The sequence below is a fragment of the Triturus cristatus genome, chromosome 3_2, assembly GCF_964204655.1.
Source record: "Triturus cristatus chromosome 3_2, aTriCri1.1, whole genome shotgun sequence".
NCBI lineage: Eukaryota > Metazoa > Chordata > Amphibia > Caudata > Salamandridae > Triturus > Triturus cristatus.
This window is the reverse complement of record NC_140584.1, coordinates 410,430,220-410,451,737: the sequence shown is the minus strand read 5'-3', so window position 1 is coordinate 410,451,737 and position 21,518 is coordinate 410,430,220. Positions and strand designations below refer to the sequence as shown.

Here is a 21,518-nt window from a genome sequence, read left to right as displayed (position 1 = left end):
GTTGAGACATTGTTCTTGTTATTCCATTTACCCGGTCTCAGCTGGGGTAACGGGCTTGCTCCTGTTTTTCTTGTTTATATGATCCTGCCCTTTTTGTAGCATTATTAGAACCCCTCACACAGTCTTGAGTCGTACGCAGAGGCTGCAGACTCTTCTATCAGCAGGCACATACGCAGCTTGTGCACGAACCTCACTCACTACACAAGAGACGCGAGCCATACACCCCCCAGTTTTACAGCTAGCACCTGCCCTCCTCAGCTAGAGCGCTCTGCTAGTCCTCTGTCTTGTGTCTGTGCCCGGGTCCCATGACTCTCACCCTCACCCTCAGCCTCTCTCCGCTCCAGCTCTTTCATCTGTCCTCTCCCGGCCGCTCCAGCCGCTGCCATGGTGGTGACTGAGAGCCCCAACAAGGCTCTCCTCCTCCTGCAGCGGCGTCACCTCGGCAACCGCCTGCTTCCGGCTTTTGCGTGCCACGTCATCCGCACGTCACTGGCGAGGAACCCCACCAGCGAGTCCATGCACGTGTAGAGTGGCTTCTGAGGCAATGAATGGCAGTCAAACGAGTCCTTCTTAGGGTAGAGCATCTGAAAAGGACCAGAGAGTCCGAGATAGTTGATAGCCTAGAGCAGCCTTAGAAAAACCTGAAGAAGCGTGTAAACGAACAAGATACGAGCGCCCCCTCCGCTGCTAGGCAACCTGCGACGCTGGGCCAATCCCAGCGCGGCTCGCGGTGACATAGGAGCCCACAGCCGATGAAGCTCCCGGCGGTGATCTCTTTTCTTGTATGGGGCAATATGTTTAAACACATGGCCCCATAAAGATAAGAAAACGTTTACGACGGGCGTAAAGCAGGCGAGGGAGTCCAAGTAGGCGGTCCCAAAAAGCCAAAGGGAGGCAACCTAAAACCCTCTTTTTCAATGGGATGCTAGTGTTTAACGTAAACGCTGACAATACCCAATGAAAATGAGGGGCACGCCTCTAGTCCCCTTCTCCAAACTAAGCTTGATTACTATAAGTCGAAGAGCGCATGCACGCTCCAACGCCAGCCGAGACCTAAAAACATTGCCATTTATAATGCCAATAAGTAGTAAGTAATACAAAGTGTATTGTGTAGATTACTTAAAACCAAGACAATATAAAACATTTAGAAGCCATATTAGGCTGAGGAAAAAAAAAAGGAGAACGATGGGTCCGTGCAATAGCTGGCACTTGGTGCCCAAAGAGAACATTCAAGGTGTGCAAGCAGTTTTAATTAAGTTTAGGGTATTTGACTATTTAAAATCTGTTATAAGAAAGCCAGTTTGAATTTTTTATGCAGAAAGTAAAAATAGTATTAAAATCGCAAAATAGAGTGAATGCATGACAGATGTTAAAACTCAAGTACAAGGAGGTCAAACATTATTATGCCTAATGTCCAAGATGCGAAAAACTAGGAATTGTCAATCCACACACCTCTATGTTTGGTTGTGTGTTTTTAAGAAGGTCCTGCACAGCCTTGACAAATTTGCCTATTCTTGCCAATTCAAAGGGAACCATGGTACTAAAAATCCAGTTAATTGCGTTGTTGCATGCTCTTATGCCGTGAGTTAAAAAAATTGGCTTTAATAGTGTTCGCCGGAGCTCAAGCAGCGTCGGACAACTGCAAAGTAGATGTAAAAAGGTTTCAGATTTGTAGCCACAGAGTCTGCACTTGACTATCTTGGAAAGCATTGGCCAGTTGGGGATGAAGTCTTTAATCTGTAATGCCAGCATCCTTACTGCCAAAATTTGGGTCAGGCAAGCTTTGCAATTGAGAGAAGATTGAACCAGGAGGCCGACTTGGCTGTCGTTGTTGTATGATAGTGCCAGGGTCCTCAGTGGCTGGGTGGACTCAATGTTTTCCAGGTCCGCAGGCTTCGAGAGGAATTTGATATGTTTTTTCAAGATGTTTTTTACTGCAGTATGCGTGAGTAATGGGTGTTCAAGATGGCCAAGTCGATGTGAAGGGTCACTGCTGCCGTTGTTAGGTAGGTCGACCACGGGTTATTGTTTTGTTTAAATATATTTTGCAGGGTAAACTTCAAGGTGCCTGGCGTCGTCGTGGTACATCTATGGAAGTACTTTAGAAAAGACCCCATACTGGACCATGCAATGCCCTCCGAGCCAAATTCAAGTCTCACCAAAGATCCCCTAATGTAACAGGGCAATTTGAACACTCTTTTGTAGACTTTTAGGTGTAGTTTTTTGATGGTTTTAATAGGTTGGCCTGGGAAGGCCTCACTGCCATAGGTGACTGCAGATGGTAATACGGCCCTGAGCACTAATGCCAATAACTCCAACTTTGTAGACTTGCAGTGCTGGTGCCTTGCTCACTAGGGACCTCTAGAAGCAGCTTGCTGTACTGCACCGAGACATGCAGAGCTGGTGCATTGCTCACTCGGTACCTATAGGAGCAGCATGCGTTAATGCACCTAGACATGTAGTGCTGGTGCCTTGCTCACTAGGGCCCTCTAGGAGCAGTTTGCGGTACTGCACCTAGACATGCAGTGCTGGTTCCTTGCTCACTAGGGACCTCTAGGAGCAGCTTGCGGTGCTGCACTGAGACATACAATGATGGTTCCTGGTTCACTAGGCATTCATTTGCAATGCACTAGGTTTCGCATTACTGAAAGTATGAGCTATTGGCGTTGCATTATTATTTGCAACGCCAATACCTCAAAATATCAGTAATGCGAGACCTACTGCATTGGAAATGCTTCTTCTATAACCTGTTTTATTGTTTTTTCAAGCCCACAAGACTGCATTCAACAATAGTGCATTGTTTTGGCCATTACAGTATACATCACCAAAAGTAACTATCATATTCCCAAGACCCACAGGTTTCGAATTCCAGCATCACGTCCATCCTAACCTATAGTGTAAACTCCATGAACAGCATTACATAACTTGCAGATATGCCATTCATGCTCCCAACACCGTCTGATGCTTACATGGGCAACCTCTAGCCTCGTAAATTGAAAGTTACACACAACTACAGTGGTGTAGGCCCGCCTTCCATTTTGCAGGCCTAGGTACCTCTTCTGATTGCTATCCAATGTCTCTATAGGCCCTCAGTAACTCCTTTTCCAGAAACAACTTCTCCACAGTCTTTTTGACATCCTGTGGGTGGCAGATTGGGGGAATGCCTGTCCCATCTCAAACCGTGCTAATCACCTCCAATTGCCTCTAATGTTTCCAGTTCGATTTCCTCAGTGTTTGGACCGAGGGGCAGCCCCACTCAGGGAACTCCTCCAACCTTGGACAAGAGGCCCCAGGAAATGAAAGAGGTGTGGCTTCCCTTGATCTGCGCACATTTTCTTACCCACAATGCTTTGCTAACATCCTAGCACATCAAGCAGATACAAGACTATTGTATGTGTCCTGGGCTATAAGCATTTATGTGTTTTTAAATGAATAGTCTATACATTTCTGAATTGATAGTCTGGGCCTTTTCCTGTTTCGGGAGGGTGTGGTGCCTACCGCCCCCACTTGAGTAAAGGTTTGCTGAATGTCGTGCTCAGAGCCTGCATTGACATCCAGAGTGAATGTGCACATGTACTTTGTGTATGTGGAACTGTTAGAAGGGCTCTGTGTGAAATATGAGTGTATGCCTGGTGGCCAGGAGAGTGAGATCCATTTTAGATGGTACTTTTGCAACCTAGCAAAAAATGGAGGTTGTGGCTCAGCCTCCCTAGACACTTGAGTGTACTACTGGTATTTAGGAACCAAGCAGTGACCATTTGGTGGAGGACCTGCAGAGTATCTTTCTCAGAGCACTGCCATGAGGGATCGTAGGGGGGCAGGAGTGGATCCAGCAGTTTATTTTCAGGTGTAAAGGAAATCTTTCAGGCAGGACCGCTACATACTCATGAGTGCCTCACGCATAGGACTAAAGTGGGTTGGAAGAACGCCATAACTTTAAAAACTCAGTGCGGATATTTGTCAAACTCGCAGTACCAGCCTGCACCTGCACTTATGTTATGTTATGTTATGTTATACAGGTTTTTTGTATAGCGTGCGGCTACTCGAAAGAGTGTCCCGACGCTTTGAATTGCACACTAATCTCAAAACACAACAGGAAAAATGAACAAAAACAAAAAAAGAGGAAACCGGATAGGACCTGAAACTAAGAAGTGAAAAGCCAAGTTTTAAGCCCCTTCCTAAAGGCCAACAGGTTAGGGGTGCTGCGCAGGGACACAGGCAATTTGTTCCACAGCTGAGGCGCTAATAATTTAAAGGAGCGGCCACCGATGCGAGCTCTCTTCACGCGGGGCACTGCAGCAAGAAACAAGGCTTCAGACCTAAGCGATCTGGCAGGACGGTAAAAGGACAGCCTTTTCTGAAGATATTTTGCTCCAGATGTGTGCAAGGCTTTATGTGCCAGGGTGAGAGTTTTAAAAACTATCCGCTTCCGGACAGGAAGCCAGTGCAGAGCCTCCAAAAGGCCCGAGGCTCTGGCACGGCGAGATAGTCCAAAAATAGCACGTGCTGCCGAATTCTGAACAACCTGTAATCGTTGAAGCAGGTATTCTGGCAGGCCGAGATAGAGGACGTTGGAATAGTCTATTCTCGAGCCTATCATCGCCTGCACCGTGATCTTCCTGTGTTCCTCCGATAACAAGGGAAGGAACTTGCGAAGCATCCGGAGTAAGCCAAAGCAGGTGCCTGTGAGACCGATTACCTGCGATCGTAGTGTGAGGCCATTGTCGATCTTAATCCCAAGGTTTTTAGCTACCTGGGACGAACTTGCTGGTGGAAACATGTTCTCCGGCCACCACACTTTCCAGTCCGGGTCCGAGCTGCACCCAAAAAAGAGGACCTCGGATTTATCCGAGTTGCACTTGAGGCTGTTATGATGGAACCACTGAAACACAGCCTCAAGGCAACCCTGGATCCTACCTCCATCGAAGTCCGCACCCCTCTCACAGGTGAAGAGGAGCTGGGTGTCATCGGCGTAAGAAACGATCTGGGCCCCGAGAGACTCCGCCAGGGCCGCCATAGGGGTCATGAAGATATTAAATAGAGTTGGGCTCAGGACAGAGCCCTGAGGAACTCCGACACCCAATGGCGACATCTCGGCGGAGCAAGCAGAAGCCCAGACCGATTGTCGACGGCCTGCCAGGAAAGATCGAAACCACTGGAGCACCGTCCCTCGAAGACCAATCTCTGAGAGTCTAGCAAGCAGACCCTCATGAGGGACGGTGTCAAAGGCCGCCGACAGGTCTAACATCACCAGCATCGCTCTCCCACCCGAATCCAGCACCTCCTTTATCGCCTCCGAGACTTCCAGGAGGGCAGTTTCGGTGCTAAGATTGGCGCGGAAACCCGACTGTGTAGGGTGCAGTAGGTCGTGGGCCTCCAAGTAATCGGTAAGCACCTTCTGCACGTGCTTTTCAATGACCTTCGCCAAAGCCGGCAGGAGCGAGATAGGTCTATAATTCGCTAACACCTCCACATCCAGACCAGGCTTTTTAAGCAGGGGAATAATCATTGCCTGCTTCCAGGACTGGGGAACCACACCCTGTGCAAGAGAACAGTTCAACAGGGGGTTCACGAGTGGATTAATGACAGCTGCCATTTTAGCCAGAAATTTTGCGGGGCAGGCATCCCGAGGGGAACCTGACTTTAGTCCCACCATCAGGTCAAATGAAGCTGTCAGCGAGAGAGGAGGGAAAGCTGCCAAGGCCACACCGGCGTTCGGTCGGGTAACAGCGGCATTCTCCGCCCGACCTGGTACCTCAGGATCCAACACAAGGAAGGAGTCCTGGATCCGCTGGATCTTAGAGGTGAAAAAGTCCGCAATCGCCCTGACCCAAGGCGCAGGAGGGGGGGTCTGGGCAGGCGCTGCGCGAGAGGCTGTAAACTCCCGCACAATGGCGAAAAGCTCCTTACAGGAGTTGGAAGCGGCTTCAATTTTTCTAGCAAAATAAGCCTTCTTCTCCGCGAGGATGTTCCGATGGTACGCTTTCGCCAGAGACCTTATGGTAAACCTTATTAGTTTCTGTGTAGAAATCCACATTGCACATGTGTATAACCATGTACCTTTGTTATTTCTGTGTGTAGTATTGTATTTTGGAGTGTATTAATGTACTTCTCTGTTTAATAAAAATAAGCACTGGGCTGGACAGTAAATATTGTAGTTGTTGCAGTTTTCATTGTCTACTACTACATTCCTGAGAAGCCTTGGATTGCTTGGCTCTATACCACTGAGGTCCATATCATGAAGCGATGCACTTTGTGTTCAGTTTGCAGGAACATATTAACTGCTTGCCTCATGATCCCCAACGGGGTTCTTACGGGCATCAGTAATAAACTATTTAATCGTTAGTAAAATCTTGTAACCTTTGTTGTGACCCTCAAAAGTGTACTCACGGACTATATGTCAGACCCCATCGGGCCCCAACAGTGGCGGTTGAGGTGGTTTTCCACTGGTGTCCTGGGGTCCATCCTACTGTGTCTCTGCAAATGGGCCAAGTACAGTTCTTTCATACTTGACTCTCAGGATAGTGAGGGCAAGCAGTCACAGGCTTTTCAGGTAGGTGGTGTTGGGGGGCAAAAGCTCAGAACTGAACTGCAAATCAACATAAATGATAATGTAATGTTCAGCCCAGTGTTTATCTTTTATGGAAAAAGAAAGAACTTAAAACATAAAGGAAAACCTTACACAACACGACGAGAGTGTAATACAGGGCTGTAATCAGTTGCATCTAACAGTGAAGCGCTACACTTCTTGTTCTGTTTCTTCTGTTCCCTACACTGTACAGAGTAGGCAAAGATTAAGCAGAGATGCATATAATTCAAAGCAGTCTCACTGGTTAGTGGAGCAACTCTGTTCAATGTCTTTTGCAACCCTTGATTTAAACGTTTTAAATGGCCCAGTGGTCTGGCCTGTGTGTCAGTATCTGCGCTTACCCACCCTTGGTTGCGTTGCAGTTCAGACTGTTGGGTGGATGCGGGACGGACTCCCGTCCTTGTGGTTCTGGTCCGTTCTTTGCAGGGGGCACAGCGGGAGCCTGGTCCGAGTCAGGGAACGCAAAGCAGACTCACTGGGCAGGCCAGCAAGATCGCATCAATCCTTGGCAACAACAGCCATGGTGGTTGGCTGCAGACCGGTGATCGTACATAGTAGCTGCTGCATCCCAGTCGAGTTTCTCTGGTATGTTGTCTCTGAGGGGCAGTTGCGGCCTCGAGGCCAAACGTCACTTCCCAGTTCAGCAGTGATCGAGTTTTCATTGATTTTGTCGACAGTAGCACGGTCAGTATTTTCTATGGTGGGCTGCCAGACGAAGCAGGATTCTTTATTCTGGTGCAGTCATGATAGATTTTACTTGAGAACTGCGCTGAGAGACCGGGGCCAGCATGGGCCTTTTCTGGCTCGCACTCTCGTTATTTGTCAGCTTCTTCTGGTTGTTTTACATTGGGCTTCCCACCGTGGACAGTTTCCCTCTTTCAGCAGGCTTCTTAAGGATATCCTCTGCTCTTCTAGCTGAAAGCGCAGACTTCGGGTGATGTCTCGTTACCTTTGGGAGACTGGCTGTCAGGCAGATACCAGTGCTGGTTACACATCAGCTCTTCAAGTACTCTGGGGATTACTCCCTTCCTCAGTCAAGAAGAACTCGGGACTGGAACAAAGTGAGGTGGTTTGGATCCCAGTTTTAAACATTTTTCAGACAGGTGATGCGAGTCCACTGTCTTTTTTTTTCATTTTGAAAGCCTTATTGAACATAGTTTATAAATGCTTTCTATATAATAAGAGAACAACATATAATAACCAAGGATATCAATACAGGTGTTGCTAAAAGAAATAAATATGAGTAATAAGTCATTATTTGAAATATGTTTGAGTATAGCGTGGGCGGCAGCCACAGGCTTCTCAGGGTTTATAACAGAATCATTAATGCAGGCTTTAAAAAGAGGTATGACCAGGAGGAAATTAGCAAGGGAAAGAAAGAGGGAGGGGAAGAAGTGAGGTGAAAATAACACATAGTAATATATTCAATCAAGTTTATAATAAAAAATTACAAGTAGTAAGCATGTGTAGCCAAGGTTATCATTACATTAGATATTAAGTGTAAAGTTTGGATTGCATTTAACAGGTAAACAGAGTGAATTTGTCTTATTAGGGAGGTTTGAAAGGATTGTCTCAACATACTTGTTTAAAGATAAAATCATACCTTGAGTTATGATGCTTCTCTTTTGCTTGTTAATGACATAGGTGATAGATTACTTCTTGATGTTTCTGAACTGGTTTGGGTTGGTTCTCTTTCAAGTGCCATTTCCAGGCTTTTCTCCAGACACATCACTTTGTGCTAAGTAATGATTCTCATGGCAGGTAGCAACGGGACTGGCTCCATGAAGGAGCACCCAATACATGAGCACAATAAAACTTGAGTTCTCTGCACCTGGATGTCATCAGCCTTCCTGAAATAGTAAAAGGGGACAGACAAACAGCCCTGCCTAGAAACTTCCCCACTTTGCACAACAGAGATAGGAGTCACCCACCTATCCCCTACCATCAACCAAATGGCAGTTCTCTTGAAGAACTAATCAGCAGGTCCTTACTAAAATAAATCTCAGTGAGATTTGTGAAGGCTGCCCTGTCTCCGTCCTCCTCTCTTCAGCGTCTGCGTCTCTACCCTCCAACCACTGAAATGCAGGCAACACCACCACTGCCTAAGGACGCTATCCTCATCCTCCATCTTGTACCATGCCTACCCAAAGGCATCCCAAATGAATCCCAGTGGACCCTGTCCTCTGACTCCTACAACACAGATTCCTAGTACCATACATGCAAAGCACAGGCACTGCGTGCTCGCATGCACACATTCTCTCGACATACCCATGGATTGTCAGCAAGATTCTTTGTTTCACACAACAGCGGAACTTTACATGCACAAGAGTGGTCAGTAGACAGTACTCTAACTAACACAGAGAAACGGTCTGGTCGCACTACAAATTCACAAAATGTGGTATGATGCCACCACCGCTTTACGTGATGTACCCAGGGCAGGGACTGTAGTCCAGTGCTCAATATGAGGGCATGGTTGGTGTGCCTATCCAGGTTAAAGGACAGGTCCTGGACCTGGCATATTCAGAAACAGGCCTAGACCTCTGCACACATGCTGTGTTAGCAAGTCACCAGGTCCAAAATTAAATTAAAGATACCAGTTTTACATGCAGTCGGGGGACTCATGGCAGGGGTACATGCTCTTTTACCATGCAAGAGATATATCTGTCTCAATAATATATTTCATTAGAAAGATTTTCTAGACAAAAAAGGCTGCAGTTAAAACATTTCAACTTGTATGCTTTACACACATCCATCAGTATAGGGCCATGATGAAACAAATCCTTTCACAAATAATTTATTGAGTTGCACCCCAAATTTCAAGTGAATGGTTTTCCTTAGCAATATTCAGGAAGGCCCTCCTGGGTCGTTATTGACTCGGGTCGAATCCACAAGGGCAGCAACTGACAAACTACCCTCCCCTTGGATAATGTTGCTTGGGAGCGTTGGAGTTTGATTCTCCTACCAGGAGTTATTTGGCAAGGTTCTGTTGCACATGAGCTGAGCAAAAAGGCAACCTACAGAAGATATTGTCTACCTTTGATATTGGGGAAGGGGGTAAACTTACATTTAATTAATCTATCTGCATTTATGCTTTTTAGGATGTAACAATTCCCAAGCTTCCTTCATTTTTGCTAAGAGTTAGATAGTTGTGTTTGATTGAATCTAATTTGTGTACTCTGGCACAACTGATCTTCCTCCTCGTACTTCTTCCCTTTCACCTCTAAGCACACTCAAGAAACCTACATTAGCTCTGAAATCTCTATTTAGTTAAATGAATAGAACTCACTATCACCCCTTAGGGCCTCAAAAGAGCATTACGTCAGTAAGAATGAATATGTGCGAGCACCATTATTTTAAACAAATTTTATTGGTTTTCAAGGTACCATATGGGCAAGCCCAAAGAGCATCAAGCATGTAAGAAAACAGTATACATTAGCAAGGCACCATATATCATCTCCAATAAAGTCTGCGGAACAGCAGACGCAAGCACCATTATTATGTTGCATATATTAAATGCAGGCTACTTAAGCAGGCTAACCTGAAGTATTATCAAGTAATTTACTTGAGTCACGGGGAGACTGAGGGCCCTCTTATGATGTCCGGCGGTAGGCCATCCGGCTGCTCGTCGGTGGCGTTCCACCTGACATCTGAGGTATAGGTCCTTCTGCCCTATTATGATACGAGCAATCTGACTGATGCCTGCGGGGGGAATCCGCTCCTCCTCTGACAGGCTCAAGGAGCATGTTGGGGCGGAGGGCGGATCGTAGTCCCCAAAATGGAGGCGTGCCTGCTCAGTCACCGCCACGGGGATTACGATGCATGTTTCCCACAGCCTTTCTATGGCGGTTCGACCGTCTAACAGGGCCCCCGTCACCTCTGCTATGAGGCCTGAGGGGCAACTGTGGTGCCCCCCAAACATCCAGGCATCGTGTGGCAGGCACCACATGGTGCCTGCCACACTGTGCATGGATGTTTTAAAAGTGTATATTACCTATTGTGGCTTGTGCTGCAGCCCGCAGCCTATGCCGCAATAGAAAAGATACTTTCCAACCGCCGTGAACGCGGTTGCATCCTAATATGGGAAGCAGGACCGCAGACTCCTTGTCGGGCAGTCCCATTTCCAACCCTAAATTATTTCACTAATATTGATCAGTGCTGGTCAAGCGGAAAAGCTGGGATTAGAACATGTGTTTCCTAGAATCACAGCTGGCATATAGAATGTTTGCTTTATCCTAGCCTGTTAAAAAAGTCAGAATATACAATGAATGGCATAGATGATGAATCACAAATTCCTTTTGTGCCATTAATGTGACATTTAAATTTGTGATATGAGAGGACAAAATGAACAATCGCAATCCGAAGGAGAAAGTAATGGGGTGGGAAGATATGAACTGTTGAAGGTGATAGTGTCTTTATTTTAGGAGAGCAGGTTTTAAAGATTGAGAATGAAATGTTGCTTGATTTGTTGCATTATTTAAGACCCCCGTGGAAGTATTTTCTAAATGTGCAATTTTGGGTGCCAAATTATTTTTGAATACTAATGATTTTTATGATGAAGATATTCGTAAATAATGAATTATTAAGGTTGTACTTGAAACTATTTTTATTAGGTGTTGAGACGTGTGATAATGTAGTTACTTGTGCTATATTTTTGCAGAGAAACTATCCTATTAATATGGATGCTGTTTTGATATTCTGTACATCTTGCTCCTGCTTATTATCCCTCCCAGTCAATGTCCATCAGTGTGTCTTCTCTCCCTACAGTCTTCACAGAGCACAGGACATTGTGAAGCAATTAATTCTTTTCCTTAAAGAGCATGTATGTGAATAAAAACTTTCTTCGTGTACTGAATGTATCGAAGTGAAGGACACTTCAGCTGGAAGTTCCGATGTAGGCTTCTAGCATACACTGGTGTGTGAATCTTTGTTTGAAAATGTTTCATATTGTGTAGTACATCTCCGGATAGAGGTGTTGCTGTGGAAGATGACTGAAGTTTCTCTTTTCCTTAGAAGTGGGTTAGTGTTATATATTTGTTATGATGATCTAATTTCTGATTTGCTCAGTATGTGATATTGCTAGTCATGCCATGCTGAATTTGCAGTTTTTGCTTATTACCTATTCATAGAATGTGTATAAAAAAAACTCGATTTTTGGAGTGAGCCAGATGATTTCCCTTTTCTACCAGGATCGGTGTTCCTCTTATAATTTCTGTTACTTATTGAGACTTAGAACAATTCTAATTGTGTATCTGACCCTTCATGGCATATTATTTTGTATTTCTCTGTAATACTTATTTTGAGATCTTTGTAATAAAAGCTTTTAACTTGCCATGATCTTTAATTCAGTTGTTGGGTGGTCCCAGTTACCTATTGCTCTGCTAACTTATGGGCCTAATGCTTAAGAGGATCTTGACACTTAACACAAGATAAAGGGTGTCGCTGCCGGAGGTAAGTTTTGGGGTGCTAAAAACATTGGAGATGCAGTAAAATATTGAGGTTTGGCTCCCACATACCAAAAATTTTGTTTAGCACTCAGAAGAAAAATTCCCTATTAAAATTATAAACACGGAGGTTGGGGATTTGTTTTCCCCTGTGGAGTATGTTTTGAGATCACCTTTCACTAATAAACCAGAATTCAGTGCACTAATCGTCAACTAAGACAGCAGCAATGTGATTTGCAGGTGCCAACAGACCACAAAAATGTTCATCCTCATTAAGAGTGACCCTTAATAATTCGCGGTTTTTCCCTGTGAATAGCTGCAGTCAACTGAGATGTATGTGGCTTTCCGGCTTCCATTTGGGTACTATGGAATGAGCCCAGGTCTTTTCGGTGAGAAGGCTCTAGGGGCTGTTGGGAAAGGTTCCTTTAGTGACTTGAAAAGTCCAAGTCCCTGTAATAGGAATGTTGCTGCTAGAGCTATTGAGGTATTGTGGCAAACCGATATTAAAAATATTATGAATTTTTGTTAGGGTGTTCACGTTTGCTTTAACTTTGGGTCATTTCATTGTCCTGCGAGTGTTCCTAATTGTTGTCTCTATCCGAGATGTTCTGTTCAGTTCAAAGGCGCGTCTCTAATAACTAACTTGCTTTATAAATATAGTGCTTGATCGCAGTAGTGCCGTTACTGTGTGCTGTAAATGCAACAGGTTTTACCTTTACCGAAAGTTCAGAAGGATAAAAGATGTAGGTCCATTGAAATAAAAAATCGTACCCTTCTGCAGCAGGAATATTAAATCATCGGGTTCCTTTTGACGCTTTTATAATGCCATGATTGCACAGCTCAATAAGCTACACTGATGTGCTGTTTCTTTTTTTTTTATCATGACGACAAATACTTCATTTGTCACTAATGCATACAAAGCTGATTTTTATGTTTAACCGTATCTATGCCATTTATAAAGTATGCTTCCACAACGGTAGTATGCATGCCACGTATGTAAAATATCACTTTAGGATTTTAACAAATTCGATTTGCCAACTATCCCTTTAAGTTGTGTGTGGCTGCAATTCAGTTCTATGTAAAACATCCTCAAAAAGATAAGGTTTAAAGTACACTAAGGAACTTTTTTTATTTTTTGTGCTCAAGTAGTTTTTCTTAGTTAGAAATAAAAGAGGCATACATTCAGAAATACATGTGACACAGGTAAAATCCATGCAATACAATATGCGCATGAGTATACAGTTGATTACATAGAACAAATTGGTACGGCAGAGTTAAAGAAGTGGAACAGATGAGCAAAGATACAGCAGCGAGATGCGCCCGCAATATAAACAGTTATAAAATGGGATCAAGAGCACGAAAATAGCAGTGTGTGTATCGCCTATGGTACATAAGGATCTTTGTACGAACTTTTTGCCATTAGAGGAATTTCGAGTCAATTCACCGGTTTTAAGCTACAGGTACAATTAGAGCAGGGCTCACAATATTACATTGCTTTTAATCTATTTAATATGTTAGTAAACCACGAATGCAACCAGTTGTTTCTTTATAGCACCTACACATTACAATTGGTCCGATAATTCCATAGGCCCAGTAAGGGTAGTTACCGGCACCATCAGAATTACACATTTTGGCATGAACAATGTCTGTTAGCCTGGGCAAAGGTCAGCCTGACTGACACTCTTTATGTTTGAGTCAGGCATCTTGGCGCTGTATGTACGATAAATGCAAAGGCTCGCCTGAGCTGAAATTTGGTGAGCTGAAGATTTCACAGCCAGGTAGGCTTGACCTCCTCAGCCCGAAAGGGTGTTCTGTGACTTCCCCCTTATGACGAGGGGGAGAGTCACTGATAGACTCACACCTGGGTGTTTCCATTTTAAGCTCTGAAGTCCCCAGAGCTGAGTGTTCATCAGAGATGCTCATCACAGAGTGGAATATGGAGCAACAACTCTCAATGACCCCATCTTACTCTATGACCCGTAAGGGACTGCTGCCTTCTCTCATTGGCTGAAGGAAGGTCAGCCAATGAATGAGAAGAGGCAGCAGTCCCAATCTTGCAGGAACCACCAAGGCTTCCCTTCTGCCACCCGAGTTGCCGGCCAGTACGTTTTGTTTTTGTAATGTTGGGTGCATACATGCATGCGTCTGTGTATGTGTGAATGTTTGTCCATACATGCTTTGAATGAGTGGGTGTGTGCGTATGTGCTGGTTGTATGTGTGTGAAAGAGAGTGTGGTGCGTGTGTGCCTGCTCCTGTTTTGAATATAATGGCCGCCACTGGTCCTTCCTGTAGAATTATGCCTGCTTTTATAGTATTCATTGTGTTCCTTAAATGGTTTCAGTTGTTTCCAGTGTGGTTATGGTGTTTGTCAAGGGATGCTGGTTACTTTAATTATGGTTTTGGGGTCTTCCTATGGTGTAATGCTTGCCATATATAAGCAATTGGAGAATGAACCTCGGATCGTAGGCAAAGCGAAGGTTGAGAGATATCTTGGGTCTTAGAGGAAAGGAGTTGAAAATTACTGAATTCATGGGAAAGTTTAGTGTACAGGAGTAAGAAGAAGAAGGGTGATGGAGATACCAGATAACAAGTATTTCATGGTTCGAATGATAGCATAGCTCAGATACATAGGGGCTCATATACATAGGGGTGAAGATTATGTAACAGATCTAATTATACTAGAGTTTCGGTAACATCAGTGATCAGCGATCTGATTATGGGACAGTTATGATTATACCATGAATATGATTGTAGAAGGGCTTAACTATACGTGGGCTCGGAATATGGCACTTTTCTTATTATTAAACACACAAAAGGTGTGGGTAGCATTCTAACTCACTGGTTTTCGCCCACTGAACACAGGTATGCCCATACCTGGGTCCCTGGCATGCTGTGCCACGGGAATCAAGCTATACCTTCCTGACAAAGGCTAATAAGGCTGAAATGGTATGGAGTTGCTTGTTACTAGTTATTAGATGGAACCTTGCCTGGTAGTTCTTAATGGATTGTTCCCATGAATATCAGGATCAGTACTTATTTGTGTAAGATGCGCCTCTGTCTAGATTGGCACAGTGAATAAAAGGGAAAGGTTTGGAATGCCAATCAGAGTTCATTGGTGGTGGTTTAGACTATTTGGAAGCATTCCTTCTCTCACCTTCTGTATGTTTGATGAAGCTCTGCCTCGGAGGTTGCAGGAGGCTTGGGACTGCTGCCTTCCCTCATTGGCTGACCATAGCAATGAGGGAAGGCAGCAGTCCCAACTCATCACAGAGTGGAATGGGATCAGTGAGACTACTGACCCCACCCCACTCTGTGATGACTTGTCACTGATTGACACTCGACCTTGGGCACTTTAGGGCTTAAAACTGAAGCTCCCAGGTGTGAGACAATCAGTGGCGCTACCCCTTGTCACTGAGGGGAGGGCCTCAGGGACCTTTGCTGAGGACGTCACACCCACAGGAGCTGTGACTTCCTCAGCCCACCAAAGTTCATCTCAGGCAGCCAGGAGCCTGCGCAGCTGGCTGCCTGACCTGACCTGAAAATGAACAGTGTCTGACCTTTGTTCAGCCTGACAGACACTGTTCGTGAGGGGCAAAAGGTGGAGGGGTGTGGCCCCTCAGCCCCAATGGACCTGCCGCACCTACTGTGCTAAAGGATCCAAAATAGGCCTCACTGAAAAGCCTAAGAAGGCTAAAACCTATCTATTCCTTTCTACAGCGGGCTTTGCCTGGCAGTTGGGGATGGGTGGTGCCCAAGAGGAGCTTCGTCAGCACTTATTTGCTTTAGGTCGGCATTTCTTGAGAGGCACAGTGGGTGAAAAATAGTGGGTTAGAATGTTACCCTGCGGGCTTGCCAGCAGTTCTTAACCGTTTGACTCTGGGGTCCCCTTCTGAATCATTATTGGATATAGAGAACCCCGCTGAGACATTATTTGAATTTGGGCCCCTGGCCTAAGCAATTTGTATGATTTGGACCTCAGAACAATACACAAAAATACAAAATCAAGTAAACGCCAAACAAATGCTCAAATATTAGAATATTTTGTGTAATTCACAATCAAATATAGAACATTTTTTAAAATTTTCAATATTGTGTCCTTATTTGTATATACTTTATTAATTTTCATTGATTAATTTTGATATAATTTAATTCTGTAAAACCATCGCGGACCCCCTGAATATACGTCATGGAGCCCCAGTGGTCCTCTGACCACAGGTTAAGATCTAGTTCCTTTGCAAGCATTATTCCCATCACCTTTTTATTTTCTTATTTTGCCAACGTTCAGAGGTTAGATTGTAGCAATGCTGTTCATATGCCATGATGCTTATTGCCAGGTCATTGATTTATGTACAGGGTCTGTTTATGTTAGTGTTTTGATAGCTGCAGAGGTCTGCCTGTAACAGCGCTCTGAGTATCAGTCATTGATCTCAAAAGCAGCAAGCAACAGGCTAGTCTACGAACACTTTACTAATGCATACCGTCCGTTTTTCTCTGTAGATGAGTTTCTGTACATTTGTAGTTTATTTCAAGGATTGCTAACTCCCATTTTTCCCTTGGTATAGATACGATATTCAAATGAAACCCCCATATTACATGATAGACCACTTGCCAATACATTGTGTCTAGTGTGCGTTTAAGTTGTTTCGATAATAAAGTTTTTGGCAAAATTGTTTGCCTTTGCTTGCAGGTCATACATTAGGGAGTTTATATATCTCACCATGCTCTCAGAATTGGTGAATTTAGGTTCTGCTCGGCTTTATCCTTTTAAAGTGTGCTCCTGTGTCCTCCTTCTTTACTGTCCCGTAAAGGTGCTCCAAAACCAGCTTTTAGTGCTACGATGGGGAAAGAATGGAGGTCTAGTTGTAGGCAACCAGTGAGAGATTTTCTATCTATCGTTCGATATGCTCAGGATCTGTGCTGGAGCAGTTTTGGTATTAGAAGATGGAGGGCATGAAAGATAGAACAAGGGCAGGATGTTGAGAGATGATGTGGCAGAGGAATATCCCAGATGTGGACATCGAGGCTATACCGCTAAGGGTTACCAACACTTTACTTCAACATAGCAGGTTGATAGGGAATCTGCTATAAGGATACTAAGGTTTTCTCTATATAGGCTTTGTATTTCTGGCAGACCATGAAAGTGGCGAACACCCCTTCTTGGTATAGTTCCCAATAGACAAATGTGTCTGAAACACTAATGTGACTGGATAAGTAACATGTAGTTACTTTGGGGGCTGTGGTTTTTCGGGAAAATTCCTGTATCTGAAGACATCTTGCCTAGTCCTTCTGGTTCATCAGAGGGGCATGTTGGAGAAATCTTCCATTTGCCCTGTAGAACATTCTGACTGAATTATTTTCTATTTGTCCACTTTTGTAATCATCCTTCTTTTCTCTCCCTCAGCGGTGGGCACCTACTTGCCACCCCTGCAGCAGGTATTCCAGGCACCACGTCGTCCCGGGATAGGCACAGTTGGAAAGCCCATCAAGTTGCTCGCCAATTACTTTGAAGTTGACATTCCCAAGATCGACGTTTACCACTATGAAGTGGACATCAAGCCTGACAAGTGCCCCCGCAGAGTCAACAGGTAAGGCTCTGGGGAATGCAAGGGTGTGAGAGACTGTTGTGGGATTATATGGGGCATTGGAAATCCAAGTGCTGGTACTGCATTTTCAACAGGCGAAATTGGATCTAGAATACTGTAGCACCAACTCCTTAGAGCCACAGTACAGGACATTAAGAGGACCTTCATTTGATTTGTACAGTTAATCTTTGAAATAATGAGATACACCAGTTGGTTAAGTCATCATTTTAGAGACCTGTTTGTAACACCTGTTTGTGACCATGGTGAACAAGGAAAGGCTCCTAGATTTCAGTGTGACAGTAGTTATGCAAAGTAGAAGAGCCTGGCGGCGCTTGTATGTGCCATTATCTATGTAAAATGTGGAGTCACGCTGTTCTTTTCCAGCAGGCACTCTTTCAGTTGCTGCATTTATTCTTCAGCTGCATCAGTGTGCAACACTTTATTTCTTCAACCATACTACACTCCCTTTCTTTCTTTTACTCTTTGATGTTCTTCTTCACCCTACTCTTTTCATGTTGTTACTGTTTTCCCACCTTTTCCTCCTTCTTTCTCTAATATCTGCTCCCCTCTCTTGCTTGGTGTGGGTCAAAGTCTAATGATGAAGATTAAGTACTGTTTTCAAAGATAGGCGCTACTGCCCACAACCTGCACCAAAGACGCAAATTAACCACTGGTCATACTGCTTCTGAAGCTCGTAAGTGAAGGAAGTGAGTTCACAATTTGTTTTTTCAACTTTAAAATTGTATTAATTTTTTAACAAGTCCAACAGATACTTAACCACAGAGGGCAATCTGAAGATCCAGTGCACAAATGTCAACATAACACAGTTTCAGTCACCTACCACATGATGAACTAAAGCCCGGTTTGTATTCTGCTAGATCAGTCCATGCTTCCAGGAAGAGCAGCCCTGCCTTACAAGTCTCTCCCTCCTTTTAACAAGTATTGTGCCATGCTGTTTTTCCAAAAGAGCCACAGACTTAAATAGGTGCCAGTTACCAAGAACGGGACATGGACAGAATAAAATTGGCTTATTAAAATGGGATGAGAGGTTAGGGTGTTAGTAAGAAAGTTTGGTTCGGTTGTATACCAAGCACGCTTCAAGGAGGTGGAAAAGCATGTCATTGTGAGTACAGATAAATGGGAGGATTGGCAATTTCAGTTAAGTATAAAAGTCACGCAACTGAAACCTCTTTAACATTTTAAGTACCTCTGTCGGACAAATTTTGGGACTTGTGCGCTTGCTGCTCCGGTTTGGTTTACACTGACAATCTATGTCTAGAAGGGACATTGAGGCAACGGGTTGGATACCTCCTCTTTCATCTGGTTATGGGATCAGTCGGGTTGTTTCTCGGATCGCTTCCACATTGAGGTTACCAGTTTCCCCAGACTATTCATGTCCCTCCTTTATCTCCTCCAGTGATTTGAAGACTTTGGAGACAGAAATCTGTACCTAGTCAAGGGGTCATAAATCTGGTCATTTGATACGAAGCGGAGGTGGGTTTCAACCCTGCGTGGAAACAATGTGGGGCCAGTGGGTACATGTCCAGATGTCCGGCCTGGGGAGCGTGCGAACACTGTTTGCAGTGTGCATGCGGTCTTCTGATTGGCTGAGTGTTCCTAACTTAGGTCCTCATTAGGACAGTAGTCAGACCGCCACCGACAGGCTGTCTGTGGCGGTCCGACAGCCATCCAGCAGAGCGGTCTGACTGCCTCTTGAGGATGTAATTGGTCCGACTTCTACAGTCGGAGGGACCGACCAATGTGTCTGACAGGCTTAAGGAGCCCGTCGGTCGGATCATATTAGCTACAATAGGGGTGGTGCCTGCGCATGCACCACTGTAGGGATCACGATGTCCCTTTCCGACAGCCTTTCCATGGTGGTCGACCGCCATGGAAAGGCGGTCGGAAAGGGACTTTGGGGCCTCTAGCAGGCCCCCTAACTCTTGGGCCTCCGCTATGTGGCCAGTGACCCCCAAACATTCATGCTTTGTGTGCCAAGCAGCATATGGTGCCTGGCACACGGGGCATGGATGTTTCAAAACATCTCATTTTCCACCCCAGCTTGTGCTGTGGTCCTTTTCCGGGCCGTAGCACAAGCCGCAATGGAACATGGGATGTTTCCGACCACCTACACAGCAGTCTCCTCTTAATTGGCTGGCTGGAACCGCTGACTGCATGTCGGTCGGTTTCCTACCCGATGCGATGGCGGTTGGATGCTCATCCGATTGTCATTGTAATTAGGCCCTTAGTGGCATCTGACTTTATGGTGTTATGGTAACGTGCGGGCCTCCAGCCAAATGTGTTTTATTGCGCCCAATCTCCTGAGACCGTTGTGGTGTCGCTGCCTATCTGTGGGATCGATCTGGGTTTTCCTGTTTGCGCGCCTGTCTAAGGGTTATGTGTCCCCCCCACCTGTGATCTGTCAATCATTTGCCTCAGGCCTAGGTTGCATGTATCTGACTTGGGGTTGAGGAGAAGATCCTATCGGGTGAATTCATAAACAGAGATGCAAGTTCATTATTATATGTACATATATCATGTTGTACATACATCGTATTTATCAATGTAAACATCCTCCCAGTTGAATTTTCAACTACATCAATTGCCCCATCACTTCATGACAGTTGCATTGTTTGAGGTTTGGTGTGTTTCTGTTACGTCTGTTACAACCTCCCTAGTTACTTGCATTCCACCTAAGTTGAGAACTGCATTTTAACAGCAGGAAACCCCCACTTGCAACAACAGCACAAAAATTAGAATAGGGAGCAATGATATGCCCAGCCTGGTCACCCACGGTGGGATCCAGGAAAACAAACCAAAAAACAGGTCCTTTTCAGGGGGACCATCCTCCTTCATGTCAGCTTGTAGATGATGCAGTGGTTGGATGGCAAGAGTCAGTGTCGCATTGTCCATATCATTTCCAGGTATAAAGGTACAGTGGGATGCACCGATCTTGGTGTACACCCCACCCTCCGTCGCGGTCATCACCTCCAAAACATACCATTGTTGCATAACCATGAGGCGGATGGCTCTTAGTTCTTCCTTATTAGCATTTAGGCCAAGCTCAGTATTGTTGTTAATCTTCAGTAATTCCCACCTGGTTATTTGTAACCAGCAGGCGTTTGTCTTCGTTTGCTGGGTGAACAAGGTTATGAACCCTCCCGTGTTTACTTGAGTGTCAGAAAACAGTCTGAATTCTCCTGGAATGTCCTTGTTCTGAGCCCAGCCAAAATAATCAGTAGTTCTTTTTTCTCAAGCCTGATCCAAGAGAGTTGTTGTCTTCTGTAGCAGATGTTGGAACAACTCAAACAGATATTCTCCAGGGATGACCAGGGTTGAGATGTGTATGGTTGCGAGGGTACAGAGGCCCTACACTCTGGAGATGAGTTGAGTGTAGGCGAACTCGCCACACTGCCAGTAGGTATCCTTCAGCGCGGAGGTTCCCCATTGCATGTCCGGTACGTGCAATATTGCTCCACAATTTTTATTGGTGTCAAGTGGGATTCTTCCTTTGCCTCTAAAACACATAGAATGCAGTGTAAGTTTCCGTGCAATTAGGGGTTGCCCCTTCCCTTCTAGCCACATGTACCTATCTACCTCGGTGTCAAAGATTTCCTGACATGGGGTATCTATGCTGACATTCAGCCCTTCCTTTCTGACTCATTTCCCCTTGTATCATCGAGGTGGATGGCCCTGCACTGGAACTCCATGCCTGAGGTCCATTTGTTTTTAAAGAAGACTGCCCCAGACACACTAAGGGCCACTCTGGGACCACAGACGGATGCGGGAGAATATTTAGGAAGAGCTTTACTGAACGGATATCCCTTAACAATTTACACCTTCTGGTTTACCATCAATCGGCAAATGACCCTCCGCAATAGCGTACATAAAGTTGTTCACTGATCG

At 45.0% G+C, this 21,518-nt stretch overlaps 1 protein-coding gene across 2 annotated transcripts in view; it reads left to right on the top strand.

Annotated features, from left to right (window-relative positions):
- Positions 1 to 21,518, top strand: part of LOC146857453 (protein argonaute-1) — a 278,878-nt gene that overhangs the window by 92,566 nt on the left and 164,794 nt on the right. For both annotated transcript variants that reach the window (XM_085647973.1, XM_085647974.1), the window contains exon 2: positions 17,432 to 17,615. In XM_085647973.1, coding sequence (XP_085504099.1) covers positions 17,432 to 17,615 — 184 coding nt within the window. The remainder of the gene's footprint in view (positions 1 to 17,431; positions 17,616 to 21,518) is intronic.